The sequence below is a fragment of the Pantherophis guttatus genome, chromosome 2, assembly GCF_059756535.1.
Source record: "Pantherophis guttatus breed Tessera chromosome 2, ASM5975653v1, whole genome shotgun sequence".
In the NCBI taxonomy this organism is placed as follows: domain Eukaryota; kingdom Metazoa; phylum Chordata; class Lepidosauria; order Squamata; family Colubridae; genus Pantherophis; species Pantherophis guttatus.
In genome coordinates, this window is record NC_142064.1 from 98,461,486 (window position 1) to 98,473,803 (window position 12,318).

The 12,318-nt window shown below is 40.1% G+C and overlaps 1 protein-coding gene across 4 annotated transcripts in view; it reads right to left on the reverse strand.

The window, feature by feature from the left end:
* Positions 1 to 451: 451 nt before the first annotated feature.
* Positions 452 to 12,318, reverse strand: part of TBC1D2 (TBC1 domain family member 2) — a 31,984-nt gene continuing 20,117 nt past the window's right edge. For 2 of the 4 annotated variants that reach the window (XM_034410816.3, XM_060690355.2), the window contains exons 8-14: positions 11,991 to 12,101; positions 9,463 to 9,647; positions 8,104 to 8,577; positions 7,775 to 7,895; positions 6,535 to 6,720; positions 6,217 to 6,338; positions 452 to 5,184 (exon numbers count right to left, since the gene is read on the reverse strand). In XM_034410816.3, coding sequence (XP_034266707.2) covers positions 4,983 to 5,184; positions 6,217 to 6,338; positions 6,535 to 6,720; positions 7,775 to 7,895; positions 8,104 to 8,577; positions 9,463 to 9,647; positions 11,991 to 12,101 — 1,401 coding nt within the window. In that variant the 3' untranslated portion in view covers positions 452 to 4,982. Of the gene's footprint in view, positions 5,199 to 6,216; positions 6,401 to 6,534; positions 6,721 to 7,774; positions 7,896 to 8,103; positions 8,578 to 9,462; positions 9,648 to 11,990; positions 12,102 to 12,318 lie in introns of all 4 variants that reach the window. The other 2 variants (XR_015732741.1, XM_087888286.1) reach the window with 2 other exon arrangements.

Genomic DNA, 12,318 nt, shown 5'->3' on the forward strand with positions numbered 1-12,318 from the left:
CTTCTCTGTGACGGCGCCCACCCTCTGGAACAACCTTCCCCCAGAGTTACGTATAATAACAGACCTCCGGATTTTTCGTCGGGCCCTGAAAACCTATTTATTTCAACAAGCTGGGCTGGCCTGAGTTAAATTTTAAATTGATTTTAAATTGGGTTATCTTAATTTCGGCCAAAATATTTAATTATTTTAATACTGTTCTTAAATTTTGTATGCTTTGTTTTTATCTTGGCTGTGCACCGCCCTGAGTCCTATTGGAGAAGGGCGGTATAGAAATTTAATTAATAAATAAATAAATAAATGAATCAACAACAAATTTAGCTTTGTTTTGATAGAATAAGAAAAGGCGGCTATTCAGTTTATGAATCAGAAAAGAAGGGCACAAGACCAGTACATGTCACTCTAAGAAACTTGCAAAGCAGGCCGAAATTCATTCAGACCAACAAGATACACATGAAGTATAATTTGTTTATTTAAAGTTTTTTTTTTTTTTTAAACTTGTTAGTTGCAAAGATATGCAACTATGGATCTTAATACAAACAGGGGAGAAAAGCAACATCATATCAGGAAGATGGGTAGTAGTCTTCTCTCCATCCCACAACTCTGAACTGAAGGTGCACTGGGCCACAAACCTTACGGGGCCTATCTCTTAAGAATCCATTCTCTGCATCAGGTAAACAAGAACACAAAGAAGAGCCTGTTTTGCTGTTGGGAAGCAGAGGACTTAAGCTCCTTAACATTAGAAACTTCTGGAAAGAAGGAAGCATCATCAGAAGGTTCTGATCTGATTGCTCAGGAACAGTCAATGCCCTTACAAGAGACGACAAAGCAGCATACAGAATCAGGTATGGCTGGTTACAAGGAAAGCACACAACCTGGTTTTAGTAATATCATCTAGTTTCTGCTTCTACGTTGTTTTCAGATAGATTTTGTAACATACAGATTTTGAGCCTGATGTGGAGGATTTTGGTAAATTTGCTTTGCAGCCACTTTTTGGGTTCTTCTGGTAGTTGCCATCAATAAAATACTATGCGTCTGTCATGCCAAGTAAGAAAAAGTGTTGGCCAGACAGGAAAATCAGTTCATTCTACTCTCTCTTCTGGATCTGGTTTAAGCCAGCAACAAATGTCTGTCATAAATCTGCATCTGCAGTAGTCGTTTGAAGACAATTTGCTAGAGCAATCAGAAGTTTTTGTTCAGTCAACAGATCAGTTGGGCTGGGGAAGCTTCAAAAATAAATTGGAAGAAATGCTTCATATCTCACAAGAACACAACATTTCTCTGATCTTTGTGAAAGCAACCCTACTTTTAGGACTGGATGTTGCTGCTTTAAGAGTCACATAGAGTTGAGTCATTAAAATAGAAGTGCTTTTACCTACACGAATAGAAACTATAAGTTTTAAGGAAAAGCAAAGAAAGATTGTGCTTGCAGCAGATTGAGCTAAATTTCCCCTGATTTTTTTTGGAAATGTGCACAGCACTCCTAACCAATTCTCGAGGACTTGCATAAGGCTTTGCCTTCTCAGAAAGTTCTGCCTCAGTTCTGTCTTCTGTAGTCTATTCCATTCTCAGACAGGATGCTAGTTTGAACACAAACAATTGCACTTGTTAAGTTAAGCCTCAATCATAGAATGTAAGATTTCAGATTGGAGTCCTTGGCAAATGTTTACATAATTGAGAAGGATGAAATGAATGACAGATATGCACCACTTAATTAACTACCTCATTAAAATACACAGAGAGATAGGATCTTGAGCTAACAAGAGCAATTCTTGAGATTTTAAATCCCCCTTAGAGGGATCCATTATGGAGCAGACTATGAAGAAATATTCTTCCTATGTCCACTGTTGTTTGACCACAGGGATGGGGTTTGCACAGCATGCTAAGTGCAATGGACAAGGTTGGGATCAAACAGTGAATGAAGCCATTTCATTTTTTATTTAGTTGTAAGGTTTTTGCTGCAGTTCCATAACTTATCAGCAGGGGGAGGTACAACACTGAAGATAATTTAACAATAAACTGCAAATTTTCATGCAATTTTTTTTAGGTGATACAGCTTCCTGTGTCTTCCATCACTTTCAAAGTAAAATGAGTACTTCTACTTTGTTATGGCCACTCTGTTAAAGGGGGTGGGGTGGGACTTTTGGAGAGCAAAACATATGACTTGCTGCTCCTTCAATTTAAATAAATAAATAAAATGCTTCAATCTTAATGACTGAATGAGTTGGAAAAGATTTGGGAAAGATTTGGGGGAGGGTGTACAGAATGGTTACAAGGGGTAGGAAGATGTGCAGGGTTGGAGAAGAAGCAGGAAACACCACCAAGGCTGTTGTAAGAAGAAGTTAGTAGTGGGAAATGGAACAATGGGCGAAGGTGGGGGGAGACAACCCACACCTGGGCACCCACCACCTCCACCCCATGCCTTCTGCATTCTTGCATTTAATCTAAGGAATACATGGCTTGAGTCTTATCTCCTTGGGTGAGGACCTGCATTCCAGGTGTTACAATTATCTATTAGTAACAGAAAAGGGGAAAAGAAGATGTCGATCAGAAAGGTCGACAGTTCGGCGGCTCGAATCCCTAGTACAGGTCTCTTGTGTGAGCAGGGGGTTGGACTAGATGACCTCCAAAGTCCCTTCCAACTCTGTTACTGTTACTTACTTATGAACAATGAGAACAATTAATCAATGGGACAGCTTGCCTCCTGGAGTTGTGGGTGCTCCATCATGGAGGCTTTCGAAAATAGACTGGACAACCATTTGACAGGGATGGTATAAGGCCTCCTGTCTTGAACAAGGGATTGGACTAAAAGACCTCCAAGGTCTTCTTCCAGTCGTATGATTCTATGTTCTATGCCCCAAGCATGAAAATTTGTGGATAAAGTGCTGAAAAAATATCACCAAATATCACTAAGAAAGAATCTTATTGTGCAGGTACTTTTCTCCCCTCTCCATTCTGAAATTTACAAAGCATTGATTCATCTATCTATATACCACTAAAATTTATAGTATATAGCTTCATCTATCTATATACTACTCTTGTTCCCGTAACCTTTGACTAGGTGGAATGGCTCATCATAGGGCAACGTTTTTTGAACCAAGGTACCTCAAATGAGCTACCTTATAGAATGTATCCAAAAATCCAGGGTCTATGACTTCCAAGGAATTGAAATTTGGGAAAGTTTATAAAACATAATATAAAATGCCATAAAACGTTTCCTGTCGGTAACTCCGGATGTTTGACTGTGCTGTACAGTTCAATACGGGCTACTTTCAAGGCAGATACATCTCTAAATATATCCCTGAATTTTTAAGACCGGTTCAAGTACATTAAAAGCTGCACCATTGTTAAAGGCATTGAGGAACGAATGTGGTAAGGAAATATCTCTGAAACAATATTTCTGAATGTAGTAAGGAAATATATCTCTGAAACAACCCTAAGGGGTCATGGGTTCTCTAATAGAATCACAGAATGGTAGTTCTGAATGGACCCCAAGAATCTTCTAGTTCCGTGTTTCCCCATCTCAGCAAGATGTGTGGACTTCAACTCCCAGAATTCCCCAACCAACATGAGGTTAGGGTTGCTAAGATTGAGAAACAGTGATCTAGTCCAATCTCTGAAGGAAAGCCAATTGATTAGAAAGCCTGCTATAAAATGAGGAAAGCAAAAAAGGGGAAATTTGGTATGTGCATAATAAAAGTATGGCTCATACATTGGGTTAATCCACATTTGCTTCACCTATGGTTGGCTGAAAAACCTACACTGGAATGAACCACGGGTATACTAGTAAACCAAAATCAGTCTGCATTTTCAGCCTGTGGGCCATACATGGCCCGGCAAGCAGCCTTGAAGGTCCACTAGCCTTTTTTAAAAGGTCAATAAATTCACTGCCACCAAAAAATTACCATCATCATGAAGGACTTCCTGTTGCTTCCCCAAACAACACCTCCCGTGTGACACCTCTCCTGCACAAGCTGCACTGGCTCCCGGTGGTCTTCCGGGTGCGCTTCAAGGTTTTGGTCACCACCTTTAGAGCGCTCCATGGCTTAGGACCTGGTTATTTACGGGACCACCTACTACCACAAACAGCCTCCCACCAGCCGGTACGCTCTCATAGAGAGGGGCTCCTCCGGGTGCCGTCAGCCAAACAATGTCGACTGGCGGCCCCCAGGGGGAGGGCCTTCTCTGTGGGGGCACCTACTATCTGGAACGAGCTCCCTCCAGAGATACAGAGGATCCTGGATCTGCGCACTTACTCTTAAAAGACCCTCCTATTCCAGCAAGCCGGCCTGGCCTAATTTTCTCCCCCGTTTTAAAATTCTTTTAAATCGAAATTTTAATCTGTTTTAAATTATTGGGATTTTTATTTGTTTCGGGCTAAATTATTTAATCTGGTTTTAATTATGTTTCTAACTTTTGTATCTATGTATTTTATTTTGTGCCTGTTCACTGCCCTGAGTCCTTCGGGAGTAGGGCGGTATATAAATTTAATAAAAACAAACAAACAAAACAAAAACAAAAGACACACTGCCAAGTGCCTCCAGGCTTTAGTGATGCTGCCAATAACCAGCCTTGCTGCCACTCTGCTAGCTGATCGGTGCATCGGGTATTCCTATGCAGCCTGAAATTATTTTTAATTTATCAATGTGGTCCTTTCTTCTTCACAAGTTGTGCAGGCCTGCCATAAATTAGGGTTCACAAACTATAATGGCTGTATTTGTACATCATACTAAATTCTATGGGGATTCTTTTGATTTAGAGTCAGAGTAGCAGAAAATCTCTAGCGGAATGCAATCCAGGATTTTTTTCTGCACCACAAAAAGATGTAATAAAAATAAGGCATGATATATCCTTATTTGTGGTGGACTTGCAAACTATCCAATACATCTGCATTCATTGCACCAGGTGCCAAGTGTTTATCATAAATAACTGCTGCCTTTCTGATTCAAACAAAGGCAATGAGATGACCAGTGAGTAAATGAAAGTTACATCTCTTCTTCCTCCTCACTCGCGGGTCCATCTAGCTGGCTGGCTGCATGTTCAGCCTGTTCCTTCATATACTGGGCCTTTAGCTGCTCCAGTTCTCTCAGCTCAGCTTCCAGTTTTAATCTGTGAACTCCGCGTCGATTCTGAAGCAGCTTCATGGGAAACGGATTCATATCACCGAAGGCGATGCTCATCAGCTTTCTGGAAGAGGAGAACTACATGAGCCATACAAGAAATAGAAACCTAGTAACTCTGGCTGAACATACATTTGGAAGAGAAATATCCTTCTTCAAAATATAGCAGTTTTGCAAAAGTGCCGGTCCAAAGAGCAACATGTTTGTGCTGTTCTGCCAAAGGCCTCTCTTAGATCACACTAATTCAGATTTCCTGGGAAGCTTTCTTTATATGCAGTTAATTGAAACTAGACAAAAGCCTTGGTAGTACAGTGGTCTAAAGCACCCTGTTATTAAGACCAGCTGCCTGCAATTACTGCAGGTTCGAATCCCGCCAGGCTCAAGGTCGACTCAGCCTTCCATCCTTTCTAAGGTGGGTAAATTGAGGACCCAGTTTGTGGGTGCAATAAGCTGACTTTGTATAAAATATACAAAAGGATGAAGGCTATTGCTTAGCGCATTGTAAGCCTCCCTGAGTCTCCGGAGAAGGGCGGCATATAAATAAATAAATAAATAAAAGCATCTGCAGCAAACTATGATGATGCCAAAGTGTCATCCGGATAATGACATTATCTCTCAAATGCTGTCATTATGTGCTTGCATCCTGACATGATGCAAGTATGCACAACGTGAGATGCCATCATACCGTCATCATTATTAATCCCCCTTTGCCACACCCTCAGAGACACCCATGATATTAGATTTGGTGGTCAATCAAATTAGGAAAACACTCAAAACCCATCAGTGAGTATATTGAAATGAGAAGGAAAAAGGACATTAACAAAGTCTATTTACTTGATTGGTGCTCAAGCATCCTTTTCACATCGTATAAGTAGAAGCCCCTTCCTTAGAGTTAGTGAGTTTGCCATCTGACCATTGTGTTTATTTCAAGACTTAGACAAACAACATGAGGAATTAGGACTGGTGTGGCTTAATAAAGAAACAGAGACTCGTTTTAGTCCAGGTGTCAGCCCGACAGCTTCCCATTTGCCTCAGCAATAAACTACCTGATCTGTGTTGGTTTTCCTGCACTGCCTTTGGCTTCTAAAAACATTCTTACCTGCCATCACAGATAGTTTTGGTGAAAAAACGAAGATATTGATAGAATTCCAGATTGTCCTGAATCTTCAATATTGCTTCTTCATTATATTTAAAAATTGCAAGTGCGTAACGGAATATCACCTGGGGCAAAAAGAAACTTGGTTGATTTCATGTAGTGTATTACTGGAAGGATGTAGTCACACCTGAATAATTTACAAAGATAGTAAAGATTCAATAAACATGTTAGGTGTCCAGAAAATTGGTCTAAAATTGTCTAGCTGCTGGGAAATATATGAAGACATTTAACCAACTTTGTGTATGAATATAACTTTCTTACCTTTGCACCTTCATAGAGGAAAGCATCCCAAACTCTGAAGAGGAGATCACTGACAAGACTATCGACAAAAACAACCAGGAACCAGTTAAAGGTCACTAAGGACAGGTCAATTTGAAGTTGATCCAAGTGCGCTGTCAGCCTGGGAAGCTTCTCTGATAAGATGTCTTTGAAAACTTTTTGATCTACCTGGATTTGGCAAAATAGCAATAGTGATAAGCACTTATGTTAGAAAGGCTATGGTCTCACAGGTTGATAATTCTTTTAGAGAGGAAGATCTATATGGAAAAATGAAGTCTTTTAGATACTCCTGTCTGGAACCGTTTAAAGAATGTTTTAATATTATTTCCAGCACTTTGAAACAAACATACAGTCTTAAACTGTAGCTATTGCAATAAGATCAGCTATACTGCATGAGATCCATATACAGTATATGGTCAAAAGCCATAACTGTGAGAGGGATCTTGGACTCCTAGTGGACAATCGCTTAGATATGAGCCAATAGTGTGCAACAGCAGCCAAAAAAGCTAATGCAATCCTTGATTGCATAAACAGAGGGATAAAGTCACAATCATCAGAAGTATTAGTACCGCATTATAAAACCTTAGTAAGACCACATCTGGAATACTGCATCCAGTTTTGGTCACCATATTATAAAAAAAGATGCTGAGACTTTGGAAAGTGTGCAGAAAACAGCAACAAAGATGATTAGGGGCCTGGAGACTAAAACATATAAAGAATGGTTGCAGGAATTGAGTATGGCCAGTCTAGAGAAAAGAAGAACTGGGGTGACATGATAGCAGTGTTCCAATATTTGAGGAGCTTCCACAAAGAAGTGGGGGGTCAACCTATTTTCCAAAGCACCAGAAGGCAAGACAAGAAATAATGGATGGAAACTAATCAAGGAGAGAAGCAACCTAAAACTAAGGAAAAATTTCCTAATAGTGAGAACAATCTATCAGTGGAGTGGCTTGCTTTCAGAAATTATGGGTGCTCCATTACTGGAAGCCTTTAAGAAGAGACTGGACAGCAACCTGTCTGAAATGGTATAGGGTCTCCTGTTTGAGCAGGGTGTTGGATTAGAAGACCTCCAAGGTCCCTTCCAACTCTATTATTCTGTATTCTGTAGATCCTTCCAATAGGTTCTGCTATAATATAAGCAATTCTCAAAATTACTTTTTCTCACAGTATAAAATTCTATAATTATCCTGTTCCTCAGCACAGAAGGGAGCCTCAGACTTACTTGCGAGCCTATTAATGTGTTGCTGTAGTAATCGTGAGGCATTAAATTATTTGTGATATGAACTAAGCACCAGAAAGCTTCTTCTTCCTCTTCTAGGATCAGCAAGGCAATGGCAGCCAGTCTAGGATGAGTAAGACACCATTATAACTAAAGCAGGTAAACATATTACACATTAGACCTGTGACACTTCAGATGGTCACAAATCTGAATTTTCAGTGTTGAAAATTACAGCAAAATGAAAACAACAAAAAACGCTAAAGACCCAGAGGGTTCTTTTAAAAACTTTGCTACATTTGAAACGAAGAAGTATACGAAACGTAAGTAGGCACCTGTTCAGCCCTTGGCAATAGCCGATGGTTGGATTTTGCCAGGAGAATGCAAGTAAAACTCTTCTGAGTTTGGGAATAAGCTTGGAAGTTGGTGACATAAAATGTCTATTGTTGGGCAGCGTGCGATGCAGATCCAGTTCAATTTGCTGGGAAGCTGGGTGCTCAGCATTTTCACACTTCTTGAGTAAATTGTGGTAATGACCAGCAGAGCGTACTTGCTTTAAGCGATGGCTGATAATCCACCTCCAAACCCTCTGGCGATGCACTGCTGGGACACCACACCGCAATAAGCTTTTTAACTCCGAGGAGGGAGTCAGTTCCCCAAGGTTATTCCATCGCTCAGAGAGAGGTTTCTCCGTGGTCTCCTTGTTCAGATTGGTGCATTTGATCTCCAGGGCCTGGATTTTGGCCAAGAGCTTCCAGTCTGCAGCTTCATATTCAGGAACTGTCATAAACCCGTAATCATCATATTGACTAAACAGTGGAAAGAACAGAATTAGGGAAATGACAAATTATTAGGCCACGCTGGGGATGAAAATGTGAATTGTCTTTAAGCATACTGTACAAACATTGTAACAATCTTAAAAAAATTGGAGGCAACTTTTGGAGATCCGGAGGGAAACCTAGCATTTGATAATTGCGCACTTCAAGAAAAATTAGTTAGACTAATGATTTACTTTTTTTTAGCTGTTACAATAACACGGACCAAAAAACTTTGAAAAAATAAGGTAAGTAAAGTGATCTACATTTATCTGCTGTTTGAATAACCAAGTGATGACCAGCAACTAAAGCTAAGTTATTTTACCTCAACTTAACCTATGTTATTGCAAAAACAGCATAAGGACACGTAGTGGGCCATCAGTTGAAAGAATGAATCTGAAATTCTTGCTTCCAGCCACAGTGAGCCTGGTATAAATACAAACCATCCCATCTGACTCTTGTTACATCCTTAAACCCCCATAACTTTAATCTTAAAACTGTCTACTGTGGACCTCACCCCATTCCTAAGAGGTCTGTGAGGGGGCGTGCATAAGTGCACCAGCGTGCCTACCATCCCTGTCCTACTGTCTCCATTTATTTGTCCCCATTTCCTGTATTCATATCCATGTTTATACTTATACTGTATCTGTTATCTCATACATGTTTGACAAACTAAATAAATAAATCTGCAGACTCTTGTCGCTTTCATTAGAATGCTGGAAGTAGTATTGTGGCACTGGAAGCTCCTCCCCTTTTGGTGGGGTGTGCAATGTTACAACACAGGCTTTTTGCTTTTTTCCCCACCCCACTGAAGATATCACTGATCCACTCCATAGGCATGCCATGCCTCTTTCACAAATGGTCCTATTAGTAATTTACTTGATTGGGCTTAGCTGAATAGGAATCAGGGTTTCTTCCTTCATATCCCATTGCAGTGCCTCTTCAATGAGTCCCGTCACCAATGCCATGTGTTCTTTAGCCAAATCTGGCAGCCCCTGCAGCGTCCGTAGAGACATCAGGTACTTGCTTTCAATCTGGCAATTGTGGGCTTGCAGTTGAGCACACTGCCACACGAAAAGAAAAAATGGTTGTCAAAATAAAGGATTGTTCCATCTGCCTCTTGGATTCATTCTGAATGCATTCTGATTTTTAAGTTTATTTAAAAAAAAAAAAGAATAAAGCAACCATCTACAGATTAAAGTAGGGAGTTTTGAAATCAATTGTTTGAGACAGGAATCTGATCTTGTTAGTATAAATTCATATGTCCTGTAGTTCATTTGACCTGTATATACCGTATTTTTCGGAATATAAGACGCACTTCCCCCCTCCCAAAAGAGGGTGAAAATTTGCCTCCTTGCAGCAAACAGCCCGTTTCAGCTTCAGTTTCAGAACAGCCTGATTAGCACAAGCAGCTGTTTGTCCATTGGATCGGCCTCCCGACCATCAGCTAATTTCAGGCTGCAGGAATTGCCATTGCCTATTGCCGTCTCCGCGCACCCCATTTTTGGCCTCCACTGTTTGCTTTGCTGCAAGTAGGCAAATTGCTGAGAGGCAGAGGCAGATTTTTTTTTCTTGTTTTCCTGCCGAAAAAAGGTAGGTGCATCTTATAGTCCGGAGCGTCTTATCCTCCAAAAAATACAGTAGTATAGTATGTAAAGGTAAAGGATTCCCCAGTCAAGTTTGACTCTAGGGAGTGGTGCTTATCTCCCTTTCCTAGCTGAGGGAGCCAACGTTATCCGAAGAAATTTCTGTGGTCATGTGGCCAGCATGACTATATGTCAAGGGGCACAGAACAGTGTTAATTTCCCACCAAAGTGGCATTTCTCTACTTGCGTTTGCATGCTTTCAAACTGCTAGGTGGGCAGCAGCTGGGGCAAGAACAGGGGCTCACCCCATCCCACGGCACTTAAGTCTCGAACTGCCAAACTTCCAGTTGACAAGCCCAGCTGCTAGGCCATTGCACCCTTCGCCTATATGTTGTTTTGCATATTTATTAGATGGGGATTTTTTCCCCCATTAGTGTTGTCACTGCAAGAAATCTGCAATTCTGTTAACTTTTTCTGAATTGGGATTTCATGATATTTTTGAAGGGAAGTGATTTTAAGACCGTTGGAGATGAATACATGGAAGGTATTGCAAAGAACACCGACACAGCACACTGCTGGTTTTGAGGCACTTTATATACTGTGGGAATTCAACAGGTATTGGTGCCAGTCAGCTTTAGGAATGGTGAAAAAAATTCTGCCCTTGTCATATTTTCCTAAAAAGTAACAACTGCAGTATGTTATTTTTTTCATAAGAATTTGGCTATCAGTCATTGAATTGGTAGTAACATTGGGTTAAATTAAGGATTCTCTCTTTTTCACTGATCATCCCATCTGCTAATCATCAAGGCTGCTTTTAACTGGATTGCCTCATTTTGGATGTGATGCTAGGGGCCTATTTAGATGAGAATTCATATTATCATCGAGTAGGAAGGGACCTTATAAATAATCAAGTCCAACCGCCTACTCAGTGAAGACTCCTTAGTCGTTTGTCAGACTATCTCAGATGACCATACAATCTCTATTTGAAGATGATAGCTCATACCATCAGTTTATGAGGCTAGGCATTTGATATGTGGACTATATTTATGCTTTAAACACATAATTATAGGGGGGAAAGGCATTAGCAGCTATCTACAGTTGGGTGTTTCTTACCATCATGAAATTACTATACTCAAGTTTTATCTATTTCAGTCTCCATTGGGTTGTGCCTCTCAACCCAAGTTTGGTTACTCTCAGAATTGCAATTTTTGTAAATTAAAAAATGGAAAAACACTGAATTCACTGTTCTTTACAACTTGATGGTTTCCAGTTTACATTCACCTAGCTGTTAATATGATTTTTTCAAAAGGTGTGCTCTTTTTGAACACATCTTGTTTTGTGCTTATTTATGAATAAAAAGTAATGGCTTTTTAGCAGACTGCATCATTTATTGGTGACTATGTTACAACTGGAATCATTTGGATTAACTGTAGCAGCAATTTGATGGCAGGTTTATTTTGTCTATTTAGATCTAGGGAATCCTGAAATGTTGCAATCACACTGAACCAATCTATACATAAATGTGTTTGTGGGTAAAATATTTTTTTCCATATCTCTGAATTCACATATGAAAATTGAACCCACAGCTAGTCCAAGAACCCAAAATTGGAGTGAAGCCAATCAAGTGGCCCTCCTCAAAATGCATCATGTGAACAATCATATTGCTCATGCTAGTGACATGAGAAATGAGCAAATAAAGAGTTCCCAAAGTTCCTGTGTTTGACAGACAAGTAGAAAACTTCCTATATATTTGAAAATCAAATTAAAAATGGAAGAAGAAAATCAAAACACCAATGTGAGTTACATAGCCTTGCTTCTTACCTTCATCAGAAGGTTTTTTTCTCTCTGTGCCACTGTGCTCCATATTTTGCTAACCTGGTGGACTTCGGAGTTCAAAAATTGGTTCTGAGTCTTGTATGCCTCAAGATCATCCTGAGAAAAAGACAGGAAAAAGCATGTAAAGTAACCCTCACCCTAAAATGTGCATGAAATTAGGTATAAATTGAGGATATCTCAACAAGGAAGGAAGGAAGGAAGGAAGGAAGGAAGGAAGGAAGGAAGGAAGGAAGGAAGGATCAGGCTCATTTTATTTCTGTATGGTCACCCTTCCCTGGTTTTCCAAATTGATCAAGAACATTGGCCTAAAATG